General features: G+C 54.9%; 8 protein-coding genes across 8 annotated transcripts; 4 read left to right on the top strand and 4 right to left on the bottom strand.

Annotated features, from left to right (window-relative positions):
- Window positions 1-915: 915 nt before the first annotated feature.
- SMC4 (condensin subunit SMC4) lies at window positions 916-5,741 on the bottom strand (the record flags this gene model as incomplete). The annotated part of the gene is made up of 4 exons (XM_083197004.1): window positions 916-1,176; window positions 1,291-4,680; window positions 4,731-5,474; window positions 5,568-5,741. 4 exons carry the CDS (start codon window positions 5,739-5,741, stop codon window positions 916-918), a joined length of 4,569 nt encoding a protein of 1,522 aa, XP_083048212.1.
- A 406-nt stretch (window positions 5,742-6,147) lies between these two features.
- ACO1O0_007635 (nuclear pore complex assembly-domain-containing protein) lies at window positions 6,148-7,161 on the top strand (the record flags this gene model as incomplete). Its single annotated transcript, XM_083197003.1, has 3 exons — window positions 6,148-6,301; window positions 6,358-6,593; window positions 6,643-7,161. The coding sequence occupies 3 exons, from the start codon at window positions 6,148-6,150 to the stop codon at window positions 7,159-7,161; spliced, it is 909 nt and encodes a 302-aa protein (XP_083048211.1).
- Window positions 7,162-7,987: 826 nt separating this feature from the next.
- ACO1O0_007634 (uncharacterized protein) lies at window positions 7,988-10,191 on the bottom strand (the record flags this gene model as incomplete). Its single annotated transcript, XM_083197002.1, has 4 exons — window positions 7,988-8,930; window positions 8,978-9,357; window positions 9,421-9,874; window positions 9,962-10,191. 4 exons carry the CDS (start codon window positions 10,189-10,191, stop codon window positions 7,988-7,990), a joined length of 2,007 nt encoding a protein of 668 aa, XP_083048210.1.
- A 1,028-nt stretch (window positions 10,192-11,219) lies between these two features.
- On the top strand, window positions 11,220-12,729 carry ACO1O0_007633 (uncharacterized protein; the record flags this gene model as incomplete). The annotated part of the gene is made up of 2 exons (XM_083197001.1): window positions 11,220-11,393; window positions 11,449-12,729. 2 exons carry the CDS (start codon window positions 11,220-11,222, stop codon window positions 12,727-12,729), a joined length of 1,455 nt encoding a protein of 484 aa, XP_083048209.1.
- Window positions 12,730-13,701: 972 nt separating this feature from the next.
- Window positions 13,702-15,426, bottom strand: ACO1O0_007632 (uncharacterized protein; the record flags this gene model as incomplete). Its single annotated transcript, XM_083197000.1, has 6 exons — window positions 13,702-13,761; window positions 13,817-13,939; window positions 13,996-14,326; window positions 14,386-14,639; window positions 14,693-14,787; window positions 14,841-15,426. 6 exons carry the CDS (start codon window positions 15,424-15,426, stop codon window positions 13,702-13,704), a joined length of 1,449 nt encoding a protein of 482 aa, XP_083048208.1.
- Window positions 15,427-17,379: 1,953 nt separating this feature from the next.
- Window positions 17,380-18,874, top strand: ACO1O0_007631 (RmlC-like cupin domain-containing protein; the record flags this gene model as incomplete). Its single annotated transcript, XM_083196999.1, has 6 exons — window positions 17,380-17,521; window positions 17,577-17,789; window positions 17,891-18,050; window positions 18,103-18,448; window positions 18,511-18,632; window positions 18,679-18,874. The coding sequence occupies 6 exons, from the start codon at window positions 17,380-17,382 to the stop codon at window positions 18,872-18,874; spliced, it is 1,179 nt and encodes a 392-aa protein (XP_083048207.1).
- A 576-nt stretch (window positions 18,875-19,450) lies between these two features.
- ACO1O0_007630 (uncharacterized protein) lies at window positions 19,451-20,650 on the bottom strand (the record flags this gene model as incomplete). Its single annotated transcript, XM_083196998.1, has 5 exons — window positions 19,451-19,996; window positions 20,065-20,161; window positions 20,216-20,427; window positions 20,484-20,554; window positions 20,617-20,650. 5 exons carry the CDS (start codon window positions 20,648-20,650, stop codon window positions 19,451-19,453), a joined length of 960 nt encoding a protein of 319 aa, XP_083048206.1.
- Window positions 20,651-21,106: 456 nt separating this feature from the next.
- Window positions 21,107-22,176, top strand: ACO1O0_007629 (uncharacterized protein; the record flags this gene model as incomplete). The annotated part of the gene is made up of 2 exons (XM_083196997.1): window positions 21,107-21,133; window positions 21,211-22,176. 2 exons carry the CDS (start codon window positions 21,107-21,109, stop codon window positions 22,174-22,176), a joined length of 993 nt encoding a protein of 330 aa, XP_083048205.1.
- Window positions 22,177-22,379: the final 203 nt, after the last annotated feature.

Here is a 22,379-nt window from a genome sequence, read left to right as displayed (position 1 = left end):
GGCGATTGGAAGGGAAATATTTGACGAATGACGAAAGGACGTCATGGGAATGGGATACACACCAACCTGCATGGCGCGATAGGCATTTGATTCCACAATCCAACGGCATTGCTGTTCACATTGAAACTTTCCTGCTGTGATGTACCATGATTCGTAGATCGATGAACAATTATCTAAAGCAATTGCTACTAAAGACGGGACGAGCAATCTGGTGCCCATCTGGGCCATTCTCTATCTACCCCAGCCATTTATACCAGCAATCGTCTCGGTCTGGAAGCTCCATAACTAACCACTGCGAATCACGAAATTCACACCTAAAATACACGCCTACCCTGTACCCGAACAGGATGCCGATTTTAGAAGACTCCCAGTGGACGGAAACGCGTCAATGGGGATACAAAGTTATTTTGACAAGGTCCTGATTTAGAAGAGAATAAAGTGTGGACGAATTGGCTTTCCGTAGTTGTCAATTAGCATCTTTGTAGTATCAACATAGTCATCTTCAATAGATGCTCACGGTTGTGTATCAGAACACTAACAACACGAGAGCTAACACAAAGTATTTTCGCAAGTATTAAATGAATCATGTAATCTTCTCGTTCTCCTTATTCCTGTTAAATTTTGTAAATTTTAAAAAGGACCGAGGTTATTCAACTTCATTGTCGCGTATTGCTGGCCCAAAGACATCTTCTAGAATCCCTCCTTAAATCACAATCTTAGCACCTCATATGCAAGACCCGAATTGAGGCGTATATCAACGGTATGGTTCAGAGGTATCGCATCCGTAAGAAAATAATTACAAGCAATTGAATCGCCGAAAACCCGCCCATGCAATGCTAGACACACTGCCCTCCCCATGATCATAATCCCATCGTCATAGTATACCCAGATTGTACCTGTTCACTCATTAACCCATCACCTCATTGCTAATGTTGTCGTTAGACCACTAACACCATTACCCAATGTGCCAGGCCTCGGCGTGTTCTGTGGTTGCGCCTGCCGGCCTGGCCTCTGGATGTAGTCCCTGTTCTCAATTGTGACGCTCTTGGTCATGTGGTTGACCTTGTATACGCCAATGAGACGGGACGCCAGCTCAAACATGTTGTTTCGGAGCGAAATGACGATGAACTGAGCGTTCTTGGTGCGCTCCTTTATGTAATTTGCCACGATCGAGACCTGTGCAAGAGGGATTAGTCTCACGACAAGGAAGAGGAAATGATGTCTGTATGACTGCAGCCTATTGTGGAGTAGACTGAACGGACTGAGCAAGACACTGAAGGGACTACTCACGTTTCTGAAATCCAGGGCGGCATCAATCTCGTCCATGACATACAGAGGAGTTGGCTTGTAGTGATGCAAAGCAAACACGAGAGCCAGACTGCTCAGGGTCTTCTCACCACCGGAGAGGTTGCTGATGTTCTTCCAGCTCTTCTTGGGTGGCATGACGCTGAATTGGATGCCTTCACTGAAGGGGTCCAAGCTGTCCACAAGCTCAAGCTCCGCATTGCCGCCCATGGTGATGAGCTGATACATCTCCTTGAGACGGAGGGAGATGGCACTAAGACCCTCCATGAAACCTTCTAGACGCAGCCGTCGCAGGTCGTCGCATCGCCTCTTGGCCGAGTCGCGCTGCTCGATGGCAGCCTGCAGGTCGGACGCCCTGGAAGCATATTCTTCCACTCGGCGGCGGTATTCTGCCAGGACACCGAGATCCACGTTGACGCTCTGTGTCTTCTCTTCAAGGGCTGCGATCTCACCCTTGAGCTTCTCCTTGTTCATATCGGCCAGCTCATCCGGAGTGTAGCGGGGGATCTGCTTGGGGTCATGCATGGACTCGTCTTCCGACAACTCTTGCTCCGACTGAGCATCGGCCATCTCAGCATCCTCGGTGCTTGCACCCTCTGCTGACTCGCTGGGGTCTTCCTCGTTTGATTCGTCTGCCTCAGCGTCGGCGTCCTCCATTTCCACGTCTTCGCCGTCGACAGATTGCTCTTCAGGGGCAGGCTGTGGCTTCTTGGGAGCCTTCTTTGGCCTGGATACTGGTTCGCCAACGAGGTCCTCAATATCGTGAAGGACTAGCTTCGACAGCTTCTCATCCCAGTATCGTAGGCGTCGCTGATTCTCAATGAGGGCCTTCTGGTTCTCCTCGAGTTTGTTGCGCATCTCAATCTCTACCGCCCGAGTCTCGTTGAGCTCGGCCGTCCTCTCGTCTAGGTCTGCCTTGACTTCCTTGAGCTCCTTCTTGATAGCTGCAAGAACCTCCTCGGCCTCCTCCACTCTGGCTCGGAGCTCTTCTGCCTTTTCACCCTGATTGCTGATATCGTGATCAAGCTTCTCGAGGTCCTTGTCTGTCGTGGCAAGCTCCTTGCCGGCCTTAGCATGGTCTTTCTCAAGCTTGACCTTTTGCTTCTCGGCCTTGACCTTTCGAACTTCAGCGTTTGAGACGTCCTCGAGGGTGGAAGAAATCTCTTCCTTGATGCCGTCGACCTTGGCGCGCTGCGCACGAAGCTTTTCACCACCAACCTCCATAATCTTGTCCTGGAGGGCCTTGATCTCCTCCTCAGCACTGGAGGTCTCGCCACGAAGCTTCTCAACATCTCTGTTGAGCTTCGCAATCTCCTTCTGCAGAGACTCGGCACGGCTGTCGTCCGAGGCCGACGGCTGATGCTCCTTGCTGACCTCCTTAATGCGTCGCTGGAGATCGGCCAGATTGCGTGTGAAGCTTTCTAGCTCGAGCGCAATCTTCTGCATTTGCGTATCGAGGCGAGGAACTTTATCTTCTATTTCCCTGAGCCGTGTCTCGCACTCGCGCTGGTACTCCTGGAACTCCTGGTACTTGGATTCCCAGGTGTCCCGGTCCTCTTCGAGCTTGACGACATGGTCCCTACTCACATCTGACACCTGCTTCGAAGACATTAATCCCTTCTTGGCCGTAGTGCCACCACCTGACATGGTACCGGACTTATCAATCAACTCGCCGGCCAAGGTTACCACACGCCAGCGCCTGGCGCCGTAGGCGATGCGGTTGGCCTGGGCAAGATCATTCGCAACAAGAGTGTCCTGGAGCGCGTGGTAGAAGGCTGGGCGGAATTTGTCCTGGGACTGGACGAGGTCAAACAACCGGGGTGCATCCTCTGGGGTCTTGATGGACGAGAGGTCGCGCGACCGCATCTTGTCCAGGCAAATGAATTGACCGCGGCCGAGATTGTTCCTGCGAAGGTACTCGATGCACTGCTGTCCAGCATCGACTGTTTCCGTCACAAAGTTGTCGAGTGCAGGGCAAGCAGTGGAAATGGCGACATCGTACTTTGAGTCAATGGTGCCCAGGTTTCCTAGACGGCCGTGGAAGCCGTCGATGCGGCCAGACTCCTTCATACGCATGAGCGCAGTCAAGACGTTGCCCCTGGCCTGGGTACTCGCGAGATTGGAGCGAGCTTCGTCGGCTTTCTGGCGGGCGTTAGAGATCTTTGAGCGCATCTTAGGCTCCTGCTCAGACAGCACTTTGAGCTCAGACTGCATCTTCTCCGCCTCTTGGAGAAGCTCTGCCTTTTGGGCGTTACAAGTCTTGAACTCCTTTTTCTTGGCAGCCTTGCTCTCCTCAATCGAAGCAATCTTGCCCCGAAGATCCTCGATGGCCACGGCGCCAGCGTTGGCCTTTTCCTGGAGAATGCTCAGCTCACTCTCGGCAACTGCGATTGCGGACTGCTTCTGGTTGATCTTCTCTATCCAAGGCTCCAGAGATTTCTGCTTGGCCGCGATCTGGTCTGAGAACTCCTGAGTCTTGCCCTTGAGCGCCTCGCGGATCTTTCCAAGTTCGGCCTCTTCGCTCTTGACTTGCTCCTCGAGTTCAGCAACATCGTTGGAGCGGATCTCAATCTCCTCAGAGCACTGCTCAATGGTCTCGTCGGCTTCGGTCCTCGATCTTTCGGCGTTGGCCATCGTCTTCTCGAGCTTCTTCTTCTTATCCTCAAGGAACTTGCGCTTCTCGTCGAACTTGACGCGCTCCTGCTCGAACTTGGACATTTCCTTGACTAGGGCTTGAGTCTGCTTCTCCTGCACTCCAAAGTCCTTGTTCCCCTTGGCGTATTGCTTCTCGAGGTCTTTAATCTGCTGCTGACCGCCGTGATGCTTCTCGAGCTCAACATCAAGCTGAGCCTGCATTTGGTTGATGGCCTCCTGGGTGACGGCGACATTGTCGTTGCACTCGTGGATGAACAGCTGGTACAAGGCGGACTGCTTCGTGGCTAGCTCGTTCTCGTCCCGCATGAACGCTAACGCCTTATCCTTCTTGTCCTCCAGGCTGTTCTTCTCCTTTTCGACGTGCTGCACGCGACCATTCTTCTCGGCGCAGATGTCGTTGAGGGTCTCCACCTCGGTCGCAGATTCCTCAATGGGCGTCTTGTACTTGGATGTGCCAATGATATCCTCAAGATACTCCAGTAGGCCGTCGTCGTGATCGTTGGGAGCCTTGGGTTTCATCTGTGCGATGGACTCGACCTCACCCTGGAGAATGAGGAAACGCTTGTGGTCGAGATCGACACCGCGACCCTTCAGTAGGGTGGTAACAGCGGTGAAGTTGGACTCTTTGCCGTCAATGTAATATTTGCTCGAGTTGTTCTTGAAGGCCTTGCGCGAAATGACCAGGTCGGAATCGGGGATGACCTCGCTGCCACCTCCGGGCTAGACTAGTGTTAGCAGGGAATACCACTGTCAAACGAATTGGAACTAACCTGATCCATAACTTCTTGGAAATGAACAGCGACCTCGCAGTAATCCAGGTTGGGGTACTCAGCAGAGTTGTGGATGAGCGCAGAGATCTTGCCCTGTCGCATCTTGCTGGCTCTGAAACCAAAGACGAACAGCAGTGAGTCGATGACATTGGACTTGCCGGAGCCGTTGGGCCCCACGACGGACGAGAACGAGGCGTGGAAGGGGCCGACTTCTTGGCGACCCGCATAACTCTTGAAGTTTTGCAGGATTAGGTACTTGAGCACCGTCCGAGATTTGGGGGCCGTCTCCTCTACGAAAGGGATGGTCGTAGTCCGGGATTTGAGCATGATGTCCAGAGGCTTGTCCATGATGCTGGCGTTGAACCTCGACGCGCGGACAGTGGCCTGAGGATCGAAGGGGGTCCGTGTATTCAGAGTGGTAGAGGTCATGTCGGTCATCGGGGTCGCGGGGACTCGAGTGTCGGGAGATACGGTGGTTTGGGGGGTCGGTGGTAGAAAGCCGGCAGCAGATGCCATGGAGGCTCTGAGGCCAGAGCTTTTGCGCATCTTGGGCGTGGCCTTCTGCGGAGTAACATTCTGGATTTGTGTAATTGGATCCTGCTCTTCCTGCTTGACCACGGTGACGTCCGCTGCAGAAGCGATTGATACATCCGCTGCCGAAGTGATAGACACATCAGCTGCTGATGTTATGGTCACATCCGCTGTTTGATCTGCTTCTTCAAAAACCTGAGTGGCTTCCTCTGGCTGGGGCTCTGGAGCTGGGGTAGGTGTCTTCCTCGGTCGTCCTCTGCGTCGCGGCGCAGCTGTGGCGGGAGCGGGAGCGGGCTCGGGTGCTACTGAGCTGCGGGCGCTCCTCGTCGTCCTTCTCGTAGGTCTCGAGGGCTCTGGGGTGAAATCGTCTTCGGCATCCTCGTGGATCTTGGTAACTGTGGTATTCGAGAGGTCGTCCTCGTCGTCTGAATCAATAACGGCGGTGCGCCGAGTGGCGCGTCGCGTTGGCCTGGTTGACATGGCGGCGCTACTGCCTGGACGGCCGTTTGTCAAATGTCCAGGCTGTGATGAAATGCTGAAATCGCGACCGTCGATTTCAGACAAGGCTATATGGTTAGTTGGGCGCAAATATCGAGGTTTGAAGAGGTGGAGGTGGTTGTGGTGTCTTGTCTCGGGCCCCGCGTCTGTGCCAACAAATGACTGCTTCTTTTGTTTGGAAATGTCCTGATCGGTGCATTGTAAACATTGACGTCCACTCCAGGGGTGAACCCAGAACAAAACCCCCACCATCTGTGGGTGGCTGAGTCACGTGACAGCGCGTTCAGCCAACAGCTCTCGACAGTTGAAGATGATGGTTCTTCATTTTCAGGACGGTGAACTCCCGCCAAAATAATTCAATCGACTCGGATCCATTGACGACGCAAGCATGTTTGACTACCAGGATTTCCAGCAGGTGTTCCCTGCGGGCGCTCAGCTGCCGTACGACCGCGAGCTGCAGGCCGAGATAGAGAACTCTCGCAAGACTTTCAATGGCGTCCTCTTCATCGATCGCGTCACCAAGGCCCTGGGCCTCACGAAGAGTGCGTGGAGCTGTGATGAGGTGATGGGAAGCTAGGCTAATTATTTAACCTTCCAGGCAAACTCTACCCCCCAAAATCGGACAGTGCCCTACGACAATTCCACCAGCAAATCTGCGATGCCACCATGTCGCTGCACCACAAGTTCTCTCTTCTCTACTACCTTCTCTTGGATTTCGACGAGGCCGACGCGCGGACTTTGGCATCCGACAACTTTGCTACAGCTTCTGGCATGCCCAAGAACTATCAGATTCTGATGAAGGGCCTGTGGCACCTCGACCAGCAGGAGTTCTCGGTACGCTTGAATTTTGGGCTCAGAGAAGCAACGACTAACACTGCACCAGAAAGCTCTCGAATACATTGCGCACCCATCGCTCATCCCCGAATTTTCCGACGATATCCTGACTGCTTTCATCACCCAAGGGCACGACGCCCTCGCTCTTTCATACTACTACACCGTCCAGCCGATCCTCAGCACGACGTCTGCGCTCGAGCTCCTCTTTGATGCCATGGCACGAACAGACGCCACCGAGGCGCTCTTCTTCTCCCGCACGCAATCCGAGTGCACGCACGAAATACTGTTCCGGCGTCTAGTCTCCGTGGTCCTCGGCGACAAGCGCGGCGACTCGTCCTTTGGCGCGAGGGACCTGGCGTTTCTGCCCTTTGAGTCTGACGAGGAGGCCTGGTTCGAGGATTACCTGACGAATGGCGACGGGAAGAGTTTCAAGAGGGCCAAGGACACGCTTCTCACCCGCAAGATTGCGGGCGATCGTTTCGACGAGATGGCGCGGCTGAGAGGTGGCGGGCAGTGGGCGCCCGTTCTCGAGGGCATCAAGGCGGGAACAGAAGGCCAGCCCGAATGAGCCGCCATACAATTAGCGACACCGATTTTGTTTTGTAATTTTCAGCATAGCAGCGGCGTTGGAATGATACAATTGTTTTCCCCGGGCCGGGGTGACGGACCATTAGCGATACATCGCGGCTAACCCCGGGAGTAGTAGTTCATGTTACCATCGCGGGCTTGGCATTGCCATTCGATATGTTACTTCATCAGTGGACCTGTGGACCACGACAATCCCATCCGTACTTGTGCATAATATTCTAACATGGGTGTATTATTGGCCAAGGCTCATGTGACTGAACCAACTTTGACGATAGGCCTTTTACAGGTATTTTATTGCCATACCTTCACGGGATGCGCCGTCCTTGCTTCTTGGCGGGCCGTATCTGTATGGCCACATACAGCAGCCTGGATTAAGTCACTGATAGGCCTATCTGAGACGAAAACCTATCTAAGGCGACATAGAATTGGCCTCGAGGCGTGGCAGCTGGCATGGATGGGGAGGCGGATGATGGACAACCGGCCTCAGCAACTCAGGGCAGGCGGCATACACCGTCAGATTGGCATCGGCTTTAGTATGCCACCTTTCGAGCTCCGGAGCTCCTGTTATTGTAACCCTTTGATCGGACAACGACACGGGTGGGAGGTCTACCGTTGTGCGTCGCGGCCACCAGCGCCCTGTAACACTCACCACAAGGAAGATGAAGAGGCTGCTGTTGACAATGTTTCCTCTTTTGGTGTTTCGTTGCTATTGCTAGCCCGTCGCATGTCATCTTTTGGAAATTGTATCACGTTGACTTGGAAATGGGGCATTATGAATAGTTGGATATTGGTCATTTTGTCTACATCTATGAAGCAGCCCTACCCAGCAGACTCTGAGCGCCAACCAGCGCCGGCTCCTGCACCAGCTCTACATGCGCTATGCCTCCACACTTGCTCTCTATCCCACCCAGCACCTTGGCCTTGTACGTCTCATTCCCCATCAGGCCTCCGCCCAGCACCACGGCCGAGGACGCCAGCTTGATGTCCTGCCCCTCGGCCAGCAGGGCCACCAGGTCGGCGACGCTCTCCGCCGCAGCGTCGACTATCGCGCCGGCCTCGGCGTCGCCGTCCCCGGCCATGGAAAGGACCACCTCGGCCGCCGACGCGATGCTCCTGGTGACTGCCACGTCCGCGTTCTGCGCCCCGTGGGTCGACGCATCGGGGATCAGCAGTGTGTCAAGGAAGCTCTCAGGGGTGCACCCCGGGTGCCGACGGCGGAAGTGGTCGAGAACGGCCTGGGTCAGGGGCGTGAAGGGGGCCGGTTCAGCGCCGATGGCCTTCTTCATGCGGTGCAGGTCGCACATGCGCAGGGTCCTGCGGATGGCGGAGCGGCCGATGGCGTAGCCGGAGCCGTCGTCGCCGATGAGGCGGCCCCAGCCGCCGACACGGGCTGTCCTGAGGAAGGGGTGGGGGTGGCCTTCTCGTGTGTAGCTCATGGAGATGGAGCCGGTGCCGGCGATGAGGACGATGGCGGAGTGGATGTCTGGCTGGGATGAGAGGGCAGCGGGGAGGATGTCAATGTCGGAGGAGACGGTCAGGCCGTTGCCGAGGGGCAGTGTGAAGAGCTCGGAGAGGGCAGCGTCGATGAGGGGTTTCAGGGACGCGCGGTCGTAGCCTGCCATGCCGACCCATACGCGGCTGAAGGTGAGGGTCTGGAAAGGCTGCCCCTGGGTGTCTTGGTGGCTGTCCAGAGCGGCTTGGACGGCCTTGGAGATGGTTGCAACGGCGGCTTCAAGGCCGATTGTGGACCTGGGATTGTCAGTCAGGAAACGGTGGTAAAGGAGAAGTATGCTTACACGTTGCATGGGCCAGCGATCCCCAAGCTCTTGGTCCCATTGGGAGACATAACAACAGCCTTGCAGCTCGTCCCGCCGGCATCAACGCAGAGCACCAGTTCACTCTTGGGCTTTTCTTGGCCTGTGGCCTGCTGACTCTTCTCATGCTCCTCAAAGACACGAGCGAGGACACCGTCGTTGCGGCGCAGGCGCTCCTCGGCTTCGGAGACAGGCACCTGGAGGACGATGGTGACCGCTGCGAGCTTGACGCTGCCGTGACAGGCCTCGAGGATCTGCTCCAGCTCCTCATCGGATTGTGTGCAGGCCTTGCCGCCGACGAACCGGAGGATGTTCTTGGCGCGCTGCTGGAGCTTGAGATTGGTGGCCTTGACATCGATCATCTACGACTGTCAGCGACTGTGGGAATTATCTTGGGGTATTTTCAATGCCAAGCGGCTGCTCACCAGGTTGCCGTATGTCTTGCCAATCTTGATCATGATGCCGGTGCTGATCATGTTGAGGACCAGCTTGGTGGCCGTGCCAGCCTTCATGCGCGTGCTGCCCGTCACCACCTCGGGCCCCGTGACGGCCGCAATGACAAAGTCGGCATGGCCCTCGCTGGCCACGGCCGAGGGCTCGACGCAGACGAGGCCGATGGTGACGCAGCCGAGCGACTTTGCGTACTCGAGCCCGCCCAGGACGTAGGGCGTACGGCCAGACGAGGCGATTCCCACGAGCGAGTCGACGGCTGGGTCGAGCTTGAAGGGCTCCAGGTCGGCTACGGCGCCCTCCCTGCTGTCCTCGGCGCCCTCTCTGGCCTTGCGCAGGGCATAGTCGCCGCCGGCGATGAGGGCGATGAACTGATCTGGCGATGCAGAGTACGTGGGGGGGATCTCGGAAGCATCGAGGACGCCCAGCCTGGGGGAGTGTCAATTACACGTATTACACATACACGTACACGTACATTATCGGGACGTGAACAAGGGGGGGGGGCTTCTCTCCTACCTCCCGCTGGTCCCGGCTCCGATGTAGAAGACCCTGCCACCGTTGCGCACGCGCTCAGTCAGGACGTCTACGACCTCTGCAATGACAGGGATGCAGGCCTCGACTGCCTTCGGTATTTGGGCATCCTGGCGGTTGAGGATGCGGCAGAGCTCATCGGCAGAAACACGATCAATATTGGCACTGGAGCTGTTTCGCTGCTCCGTCTGGAGTCCTGAAATCTGCAGTACCATGTTGGGACTTGTTCAAACTTCAGGGTTTATCTTGGAGGTTCGGAGTCGGGATCCGGGTCACAACCACATGGCGTCCCAAATCACCTTATCTACCTTATTTGGCTTTTTAAAAAAGCGGCCCAAGGTTGCACTCAGATGCAGTCAGACGCATTAAAGTCGCTCATCCGGGGGAATCCAGGATGCCGGGAGAGGTGCTGGGATGAAGCCAGTTCGAATGCGGTAGATCCGGGATGGCACAAACGACGAAGCGACGAAGCGAGAAGTCCATCGAGAGTCCATTGAGAGAGACGGACCAGGACCGTCGGGGCAGAGCCGGCCGGGAAATCATGTTTCGGAGTCTCGTGGAAGAGGTGGAGATTATCGGAGTCACCTGTTTGGGGATGGGCTAATCTCCTTCCCCAGTCTGCGTGGGCTTTCTGGAGCCTCGTCTCCATTGCTGGAGTCTGGCTGGAGTCTGGCTGGGGTCTATCTGGAGTGTCTGGAGTGTCTGGAGTTTTCTCGAGTCTCCCTGCTGGGCAACGCCAAGCCGTGTCTTTCCCCACAGTCGGACGGCTTCCGACCAAGCAGCAGCCAAGCACCAACCAGTGTCAGCCGTTGTCAACCAAAGGGACCTCTGGACAAGGGCAAATCCGGCAATGACGGCGAGGTGGGCCTGGAGCCTCCATCTGCCTCCCCCGGTCCCGGACGCCACGATTGGCTCTCGCGAGTCCCATGGCTCTCCGCTTTGTCTGATAAACCGGCCAACCGATGCCGACTTGCCTGACTGTCGACGAGTTGAGTCGTCCACCTGTTAAACCTATTGGGCGCGATGTAACGTATCAAAGGCCAGATGCCCTGTCGTCTAGAGCCGCCAGAGTCCCAGAATGCTGCCGAGCTGTAATACAATTACGCCCGTGGGCCGCCTCTGGGAGAGTGGTTCCTGTTGTTCGTCAGGGCCCAACAGACGGAGCTTGACGATACTTGACGGCGACCGACTGCGATACACACGGCGATACACGGTGATATCACGGTGATACACGACGACAAACATGTCTGACGACACCAAGACCGACGCGCCTGCGCCCACGGCTACGGCCACGGCGCAGCCTGCCCAGGAGGAGCAGCTCGAATGGCAGCCATCGTCGTCCAAGATTGTGCGCCTCTACTCGCACCCGTGGTCCCAGATCATCCTCATCAGCATGATCTGCTTCTGCCTCCCTGGCGTAGGTCTCTTCCTCTGAAATGGCTTCACCCGACAGTTAATTGACCCCTTGGCAGATGTACAATGCCCTCTCTGGCCTCGGTGGCTCTGGTCAGGTCGACTCGACCGTCGCCGCCAACGCCAACGTCGCCCTGCTGTCGGCCACGGCTGGCACTGCCCTATTCCTCGTCGGCCCCATCTTCACTCGCGTCGGCCCGCGCATCTGCTTCCTCATCGGCGGCTGGACCTACGCGCTGTACAGCGGCAGCCTGCTGAACTTCAACCACTCTGCCAACGGCGCCTTTGTCATCGCCGCCGGTGCCATCCTCGGTGTGGGCGCGTCCTTCATCTGGATCGTCCAGGGCGCCATCATGACCACCTACGTCGAGGAGTCGCAGAAGGGCCGCGCCATCGCCGTCTTCTGGGTCATCTTTAACCTGGGCGGAGGCATCGGCTCGCTGGCCTCGTTCGGCCTCAACTTTGACAACGAGGGCGGCACCGTCACCGACTCGACCTACATCGCCCTCATGGTCATCATGCTCGTCGGCTGGCTGATGGGCCTGCTGCTGTGCTCGCCCGACCGCATCCGCCTGGCCCAGCTGCACCGCGCCGTCGAGACCGAGAAGCACACCGTCAAGGGCGTCATCGAGATGTCTGTCCGCACCATCTGCAAGTGGCGCGTCGTCTGCCTGCTCCCGCTCTTCTTCTCCGCGAACGTCTTCTACAGCTACCAGCAGAACAACGTCAACGGCCTGACCTTCAACATCCGCACCCGCTCCCTCAACGGCGCCCTGTACTGGATGGCCCAGATGCTGGGCGGCATGCTCATCGGCCTCATCCTCGACGTCCCCTGGCTCGACCGCACCTGGCGCGCCCGTCTGGGCTGGGCTGTCGTCCTCATCACGGGCATGGCCATCTGGGGCGGCGGCTACGCCTTTGAGCTGTGGCAGGAGGCCCGCATCGCCAGCGGCCTCAAGCAGGACATTGACTACACCCAGGGCAGCCTCTCGGCCGGCCCCATCATGCTGTACATCTTCTACGGCGCCTACGACGCCCTGTGGCAGGGCTTCGCCTACTGGCTCATCGGCACCGAGTCCAACAGCACGGGACGTGCCGCCGTCCTCGTCGGTGCCTACAAGACCTTCCAGGCCACCGGAGGCGCCATGGCCTGGCGCGTCAACGCCCTGGGCGTCGGCGGCAGGGCCCAGCTGGGCATGAACTGGGGTCTGTGCATCGGCTCCCTCATCATCGCCCTGCCCACCGTCTGGACCGTCTCCAAGCAGACCACGGCCGAGGAGGAGGCCGGCTACACGGCCCCTGCCGTCGAGGATAAGAAGACGGAGGAGGCCACCGCTTAAGCGGGGACGAGACGGGGCCTGCATAAGAGAACGGGCGCTCAGAGCGTCTAATAATTTGGCTGGGGCCGATGGCGGCAGCCAGAACCACGCCATGCTTATACCCAACATATTAATAATACCTAGCAAACTACTATGTAGATTTGAATAAACAAGACAGCAATTTTGCCAAATTCAGCCCACCGTATCGTACGAGTATCGTGCTTGATTTGCATGCGCAGACCAGAGGGCAATTCGCGAGAGACGGGGAGATCCGGCATCGTCCACTTTGCCGAGACGGGAACTTATTTTTTTTTGGGGGCCGTTTTCGCCGTCCACATTGGCACATGAAACTTTGGAACCCCCTTTTGAACTTTTAATCCGTGATTTTCAATTCGATGGGAGGGGAGTTTCTGGCCCCCTCTTACCCCTGGACCCTGGATCCACTCCAGCGCACAAGGCATTCTCAACACGTTCCCATGAGTCGATGCCCCATCCCGATGATAATACTTCTGTCATGAGGGGCATTGCCTCTGTGCATGAGCCGATTGACTTTTACGATAAACATAGATTGGCTGGGGAGGGGTTTTCGGACCGATTCTTCAACTCCTACTCCAACTTTGGCGCATCTCTTCAGCGCATCCTCCAGGGGCCTAGAATCCACATTCTGAAGCTGATTATTATGGCCGCAGCTGGTCAAAATTATGCATATTTATCCTAGGCTATTCATTCGTCAATGGATTCTCACGTAGCCTATGTTCTTGACTCGTCATTATTTGCCCACTGCTACCCTAATCGGCCCCGTGGATCGTCCCAATGCCTATCTTCGGAGAAACAATCATGCTTGCATCTCGGACTATTATAATCATTATTATTAGAACTAGCTCATTTGTGACAGCAGTAGTTAAAGCTCTAGGCATCCAGTTTGATCGACCCAGTCCATGTCCATCACCACCACCCCCACGTCCTTGCTCAACCCCCTGGTACAAGATAAGCTTAGTAGTAGATGGGGTTCTCAGGGTCCGTCAGGTCATAGATGACGCTGCTATGGGGACGCTGTCTTTGTGTTAGCACTTTATCTTCCCAAAACCACGGACGTCCGACTACTTACAGCTCCGCCGCGGTCGGCAAAGATGCGCTCAAAGTCAACGGTGCGGTTGAAGCTCATGGAGCCATCCTCGAGGATGTCAATCCAGTGAGCTTTGTAGTCGCCGGGCGTGTTGAGGACCGAGATCTGGCCTTGTCAGCAGCCAAACAACAGTCATCGTAGGGCATCTTATTTTCACTTACATCGCCAGCCTGGACAAAGTATCCCGTAACAAGCAGGTTCTTCTTATCTGGGGACAGCTTCACATAGTGCGGACCAATGATGGGCTGCTCCTCATTCGGGTCGTCGAGACGCTTGGGGTTGCTAAGATCCGAGATGTCGTAGGCGGCAATGTGGTTACCCACCGTGATGGTGAAGTAGGCCCACTTCCCGTCGGCTGAAATCTCCGAATAGATGGCGGTGGACTCCTTGGCATCCTCGCCGAGGTTGGCCAGCAGCTCGGCTGTGCCCTGGGTGCCGTCCTCGTTCTTGCGGAACGGATAGATGACCCAGACCTGGCCTGGGCCGACAGCACTGGAACGTGTCAGTCCTGATGCGTGTGACTCTTGCGTGTAAGGGGACATGAGGCTTACGTGGCGAGAGCAGCAGACTCTGGGTGGCCGGGGATAAACTTGACGTCCTGGATGCCGCCTCCGTCGGGGATGCGGATGGTGGAGATAATCTTCCGATCCTCAAGGTTCCACAGGCGTAGCGTCTCGGCGCGCTGGACGCCAAGCGTGGGCTTGAGGATGCTCAGGGGTACGACGTAGTCCGAGGTGAGCATGACGCCGTTCTCAAAATCGATGCTGAGACCGTGGGGACTGAACTGCTCTGCGAGAATGCCGAGCTAATACATGCAATTAGCAGTGTTATCTATGGTGGATGTTGGTGAAAACTCACAGTGCCTTCGACGTCCTCGGGCCATTCGTGGATAATGTTACCCTCAGCGTCTGTCTCGATAAGACGGCCGGGGGAAGTACCAAGGGCACTGCCCACTGTGTTCTGATCAGAAAACTGTTACAATATGGGAATAAAAAAGGGGGCTTACTGTAGGTGATGAAGAACCCTCCCTCGGGCTTGGCCCGTATCTCATCAGTGATGGAGCTCAGGAGAGCCCGGTTGCTGTGAGAGAACTTGGGGTGGTAGGGGTCAGAAGCGTCAAAGTAAAAGGCCGTGTCCTGCAGCTTCAAGAGAGACAGCAGACCACCGCCTACGAGGAGCTTCCCGTCGATGGAGGGGTTCAGGTGGTGGGGGGAGTTGCCGCTGGAGGGCACGTCGGCGATGTGGACGAACTGGCCAAAGGTGTCATCGTCGAGACTGACAGTAGCCAGGAAGTCCTTGTGGTGGTTGTCACCCGCGCCGGTCCAGAAGTAGCCAATCTTCTTGGGCTTGATGTCCTGGACCTCAAAGTGAGGGCTGTCAAGGGGTGGGAGAGGAGCCTGCAAGATGGGGAGGGGAGGCACAATAGACACAAGAGGCTCAGTGACTCCGGGAATCGAAGGGATCAGAGGAGGGAGGCTGAGTCCCGGATCCTTCTTCTCGATCTCGGAGACATCAGAGACCTTGGTTGGGACGGCAGCCACATGGGCAACGAGCAAGCTCAGGAGAGCCGCGCCGAGAGTGATGGACTGCATTTTGAAGAGCAGAATAATAGGCTGCTGCGCGGATATTGACTGAGTGTGAAGGAGTGACGGGCAACATGGAGAAGTTTTTGGATGGCATTATATATGATTTTAACTTATACACTGGTTAGCCTCCTTGATTGTGATTCCTCTTATCCCGCTCCTCAACGACAATCATCAGTCCACCGCCATCTTCCACAACTATGGCATCATGAAGCCCCAATATTGCAAGATGGATCGGCTGATGTTGAGTTCTGAATGCTGTACGGTGGAGGGTCGATGCCTGTTGTGAAGTCTACAGTCATGTCGGGGCTGATCTTCGCGGCTGACGGTCTGAGAAACAGTTGTCGCCAAAAAGGGAAATCACTATGGCCAGTTAGAGCAATTTCAGTGAAGATCTCTGCATGTCTTGGCTCTATTTGGCTGCCTACCGTAGCCTACGCTTGAAAAAGCATAGCCACGAGGGAAGACCCGGCCATGAGCGGTAGTAGCCATGCAGGTGGGTATAACTGCCGATGGAACCACCACGTCGGTGACGCGACGGAATGTGATTTGGACCAGAAAGTCTGCCATGGCATTGGCCTGGGTGAGTGAAGGTGAGGTCTAGCCTGTCATGTCGCCATAGACTAGCCCCCACACCGCCTCTAAGATGTATATGCACCTCTCCGCAAGGACTTCACAAATAACGACGGAACTTTAGCCCGCGGAGACTTGTGGACTTATGAGGTATAGGGTGGAGTAATAAACAGGGGCTGGAGCGACTCGATCGGACGGGGATGGAAGTCTAACTAGCCCTGACGTCGATCAGTGACGGGGAGCAACAGCTGACAGGTATGTACTGTGATATAAATGTTGTTAGCTGTTAATTAAATGGCGAAAAGCCTCGCCTAGCTGAGTAGAAGAAAGTTTTGGACTCTAGCGAAGGGTTTGACAAGTGTCATGCCAACGTATGATCCTTGAGGTGAATAGAAACTCGGATTATATATATCAATTGTGGATGAGTTCTCGTTGGAAGTGCAACGAAGCGAATCAAAGTTGCAGGTGACCAGCTGTTCCACAACTCCGGGTCATCGATCTCCAAGGCACAAGTTCGTCCCTCCTCGGCAGGAGTTCAGTCTACATGCGATTCGATGTGATTGCAATGTTCTTCCTGCAACCTCGATGATCATTCCATTGATCTGATGCCAAGGCTGGGGTATCCCGTGTGTGTGTGGAGCTACCAATTGTCAGCCAGACTGCCAGAGTCCACTTGATCAGGAACAAGCCATCCATTGGGGGCTTTGCAAGTTGGCAAGTGCTATGTAACAAGCTTACAACTCTGAGGGACGGGATCCACCGGTAAATTACATCCTGCATCCGTGTAACCGTTGGGTGCGTGGGGGCAACTCCACGTTCTCCAAACAACATGCCTACAGCTTGGTAAGCTCATCACCACGATAATGGCGTGATCCAGACTCGACCACTGACAGCGACGGGCCTAATCCCATCAGACGTCTCTCCCAACTCGTCGCCGATGGCACTGACCGAGACAGAACTACGACTGACGAATTATTCCATGTCATAATTGCTGCTGACATGCTCTTCTTGCAGATCTCTTTCTGATTGCGGAAAGCTACCCTCCGAATATGAGACAAAAGACCTTCGGATGTCGCCATTATCGCCTGGAGGGAACGAAAAGCAAAACTGGGATCTTCGGAAATGAGTTAATATAATCGTGATCAAAAGGGTCACACAAGCTTGGCGAAATGCAGCATGTTGTGACGATGCCGCATGGAGATATCACGCCTTGGGAGCGATTGGCAACGCGGATAGCGCGGCATCAGACATGTTGCCTCATTGTCTGGAGGCCTTAAAGGGGAGGGGAGAGACTTGAAAAGAATAAAATCTGGCCAACACATCAAATCCCTGCTCAGCTGCGAGTGAACGGTCTCTTCATCGTGTTTCCTTGAACTCCTCTCTTCCACCATGAAGGCATCTGTGCTCTCCCTCCTGTCACTCTCCCTCGTTGGAGAGGTGCTTGGTGCGCCTCATCTTGTCAAGCGAGGAGAAGACAAGTTTGACGAAGGCCAGCCCATCAGCGGTGATGGCAAGGGAGCTCCCATTCTGGGTAGGTCGTACAATACCATCATACTGTCACACACCAGTGAGCTGACCATCCACAGGAGGTACAAACCCCGAGAGGGATTTGCAGAGCCCCAACGGCCTGGGACAGCAGCCCACCGACAATGGAATTGTCCCCAACCTCAAATGGAGCTTCTCCGACTCCAAGACGAGGATCCTCAACGGCGGCTGGGTGCGCGAACAGGTCATCCAGGACCTCCCATCAAGCCACGACATCGCGGCGGCTCAGCAGCACCTGACCAAGGGGTCGTCCCGTGAGCTCCACTGGCACCGTGTTGTAAGCGAAATTGAGTCTCACATGTAAATTCTGTCTGACACGAGCAGGCTGAATGGGGCTTTCTGTATGCTGGCAAAGTCATTGTCTCTGCCGTCGACGAGAACGGCATCTACCAGGCTGAGGAGATTGGCTACGGTGATATCTGGTACTTCCCCAAGGGTGTCGCCCACACGGTTCACGCCACCGAGGACGCCGAGTTCCTTTTGATCTTTGATGAAGGCGACTTTGACAAGGCCGGGTGAGTAATTGCTTTCATCACCTGATATAATAGAATCCCACTGACTGGCCAGAACCACATTCAACATTGACGACTGGATTGCCCACACGCCCAAGAACATCCTGGCCAAGAACTTTGGCGTCGACGAGTCCGTCTTTGATGACGTGCCCAAGCCCAATCCGTACATTCTCAACGGAACCGTGAGCAATGGCGATGTCGTGGACGTGCCCGACTCCAACGCCCACGGCGACGCCTCCTTCATCTACCGCACCTTTCAGCACGAGCCCGAGAAGATTGGCGGCGAGGGTGGCACCTTTTACAAGATTGACTCGACCAACTTCCCCATCAGCAAGACCATTGCCGCGACATTTGTGACGCTCAAGCCGGGTGCGCTCCGTGAGCTGCACTGGCATCCCAATGTAAGTTCTTCTTCCGTGGCAATGAAAATGAGATGTGTACGATGAGACTGAACTTTTTACAGGCCGAGGAGTGGCTGTACTTCCACCAGGGCAAGGCCCAGGCCACGGCCTTCATTGGCAACGGCAATGCTCGCACATTTGACTTTTCCGCCGGTGACACTGCCGTCTTCCCGGATAACTCTGGGTGAGTATTTCTTCAGAGAGTTGAAGAAAATGCAATTGCTGACCAGTTATAGCCACTACATTGAGAACGTCGGCGACGAGGACCTCATCTGGATCGAGGCGTACAAGTCGGATCGCGTGGCGGATATCCCTCTTACCCAGTGGCTGGCTCTCACTCCTGCTGACATTGTGGCCAACACGCTCAAGATCCCTCTTGAAATTGCTCAGTCGCTCAAGAAGGAGAAGCAGGTTCTTATTAAGTGATAAAGAGAGGCCAAGTTTGTCTAGTGAATATTTTAGTTAATACTATAGACGATTGTGTCTAACATTATGCATTCATTGTGTTTGTATTTATTGAACTTCCTAGATGGTACGAAGGGAGACACTAGAAATAACAACGCACTCTATACCTAGCCTACTAATAGCTACACATGGTGTCTCAAGTATGGTTCTATTAATGGGTTAGGTATAGAGTGCATCGTTACTTTTAGCACCTCTCTCTGTACTATTGTCGACCTGCCCCCACCGACTCAAAATTTGTTCCGTCAGAATCATGATGAAATCTACGGTCATTTTACTGTAATCTAGAAATATAGGTGGTAAGACTTATTAGGTTTATAGCTCTGTGCCTGGGGTGCTGGTGATATGCAGGCTTATAAAGCTGTTGTTGTCTTGTATTTGGAACAGGGGCTATGAGTGGTATAGTAGTCTTAGTGACAGATTGAAACCCACGTATGTGTATGTTTGGTCAAGACACTGAGGAAAAAGGGATATGGAGGTAAGCAGCACAGTCGGATGATGACATGACAAAACTAGGCTATCTATTGATGCGATCAACTACTACGGCCACAGCCCCTTCAGGAACTCGTCCACCTTGGTAAACTTGTAATCCGGGAAGATCTGGTTCCACTCATCCGTCACCGTCCAGGCGCCCCGGGTGCAGGAAAGCAACATCGCGCGAGTAGCTATCTTGGAGAACTCCTCTTTCTGGTCCTCTGGAATACTTGGCAGGTCCACAACCATGAGGTTCTTCGTCTTGACTTCGCCCGCCTCAAGGTCCTCCTTCTTCAGCCAGTCAATTGCAAAGGGTTTGCCTCGGACAACCTCGGCCAGAGCAAGGAGCTCCCTCACGGTGATGCGGTGGCCGCTGATTCCACCGACGGTAGGCCAGGTTCCCTCATAATCGACGGCACGAGCGATGATATTGACAAGGTCGTTGACCGTCGTGTATGTTATATCATCATCCAGGGAGCCCTCAATCACAAGAGCCTGGAGGCCGACATAGTCAAACTGAGCTTTAATCGTGCTGACATGCTTGGTTGTTTTGTGTGGATGACCCAGAGCGTTCATGTATGCTCCTATCTGGAACTTGGAATACTCGAGAACCTTGAATGGTAAAATCAGTTTGCCAATTCGGAAAATGCCATTTGATCTTTAAGGGATGCGCGCAATACCTGCTTGTCTTTGTTGAGCTCCTGTAGATAGTGACGGATGTCAACCTTGTTGGTGTACCAGGAGAACACATCCACTGACGATGGGAGCTTTTCACCCCTAAAGCTAAATTAGAGGTGGTACAAGATATTTTGCAAGAGAGGGAGGGCTCACGTGGCCCACTCGGCTGGTGCATATCGCTTGACTCCAGCCTCGACGGCAGCATCGATGAGAAGCTTCTGCGACTCGTTCCCGGCATCGAGATGCACGGTGAAGAAGCACAGCACCGTGTGCACCCCTCTCAACAAGCCAACAAGCTCCGACTTGTCTTGGTAGGATGTCTTGGCCCATTTAACACCCGGGAGAGGGGGAAGCTCCGTGGGATCCTAGGCTTCTAGTTAGGCCTAGGGTTTGAAGAATGAGGAACTGTATGTAAAATCACCTGTCGGACCAAGGCAATGATCTCATGCTTCTGGTCCGCGGATAGCTTGTCGAGGACTTCCTTCCCCAGCTCTGAGAGTGACATAGTTAACATAAGAACGGAATTGACCTGGTAAATGGGAGCAGTGACGTACGGCTTGTAGCTCCTGCGACTGCGATCTTGACCATTTTGACTTGAGGTTTCGGAAGAATGAAGATGTGGTATTGTTATGTCGTCCTTGGAAGTGGATTTACTTTGAAATTGATGGTGAGAAGAACCAGGCAACTGTTCCTCGGTGCCCATGGACAGCCTTTATACTAAGTCAATTCCATTGTCTCGTTGGCTATATTTCCGCAACGCTGCGGCATGATTACCAATTTACGATAGGCTGTAGTCACGTAACCTGGGCGCTATTGACTGTCGACGCTTGGGGTCCAGTTCTCCGGGCTCCGGCGGTTACGTGAGACCGGGATGATGCTGATGCCCGGTTGATCCACCCTCCGCCCATCCCCGTCTGACAAATCCACCTCAACCCATGTAGCCCCCTTGGACATCACATAACCGCCGGGCAAACCCTCCTGTTCTAAGCCCGAAATCCAGCCCGTCGGCCGCATCTAGGCGCGATACCACGGATAGAGTACGTGATGCCGGATATCGAGGATCAAGTCCAGGTAAGACCGCAATCTTGGCATCCTGCACTTCAGGGGACCAGGTCCACCATCAGCCCATAACCCTAACCCGCTCACAGCGCCGTCGCGAACGCGGCCGCCGCTCTCAAGCTGCCTTCCGCAAGCGACAAGCCCAGGCCAACAAGGATCTAGCAGAAGAGAATGAGCGTCTCAAAGAGGCAATTCGCAAAGTCCTCGCTACCAGTCGTGCTGGCGCTCGTCCAGAACTGCTCGACACGATTCATGACCTGGCGGACGTCGCCGGGATTGACACCAACGAGCCCAAAGCTGGTCATGTTGTCACTGAGCCAATCAATGGAGGCATGAATGCCCAAGCTGTCGCCAGGGGGTTCTCCCAAGAGTACGACCAACATTCTAGTCCGTCGTACTCGACGCCCGACCTCACCACGGCGCCGCGCCGAATATGCGAAACGATATTGCCAAATCCATTTCACTATACGCGCATCTCCCTCCCGCCCTATGACATTATGCCATATCTTGGTCCAGGTTCAACCGCATTCTCAGGGCTGATCTTCTGGTCCCTCATGGACCACTGCGTTGCGGTCGAGTGCAAAGCCACACACTCCAAGCCATCACTCATCATCCAGCGGGGGCTGGGTCACTCCAAAGCCACACGGGACATAAACCCGTTGTTCATCCAGGCCATGGTCGAGGCCAGGATGGAGTACAAGAAGACGGGGTCCATAGGCCCCAAGTACGCAGCGGCCGCGGAGAGGGACCTGAGTGTGGCGGTGTACAACCAGGTCCGAGACGATTACCGTGCAAGGGGCAAAGATGCGGCGCAGTGGCTGTCATGTATGGCAATCGAGAAGCGTGTGAGGAGCCTAGTGGGGAGTGAGGTCTTTGGTCTCCTGGAACGGGCGGCAGGGGGCCAGGGGGACTCGTTGCTGTGCGAGCTGATGGATAACCTCAAGTGTGCCCTTTATGACAGCTCCATCTGCTTCGGGGATGGGCCGCGCTGGAACATCAACGTTGTTGACGAGTTGTTTCTTGACTGTATAGGAACTGCCTTGCGTTTGGCTTGAATTTGGCAGAGGCACCGTATGTAAACACATCTAACAATGGCATGTACGTCTGAAGACATATCAATCATTATATTCTCACATACTCTTCTGTTAAACTTGGGGTTTGTGATGAGCTACACTTGGTATGAAAGTGAACTTTCTTTCACAACAGCTCATTCCCCCTGCGTAATTCTTCCCATATCCGTTGCTCAAAAAGTCTATCC

The sequence above is a fragment of the Amphichorda felina genome (assembly GCF_050947745.1).
Source record: "Amphichorda felina strain 45539 chromosome Unknown scaffold_7, whole genome shotgun sequence".
NCBI classification, from domain to species: Eukaryota; Fungi; Ascomycota; class Sordariomycetes; order Hypocreales; family Bionectriaceae; genus Amphichorda; species Amphichorda felina.
Note: the sequence above shows the minus strand (reverse complement) of the source record. Positions and strands in the feature narration are given on the sequence as shown.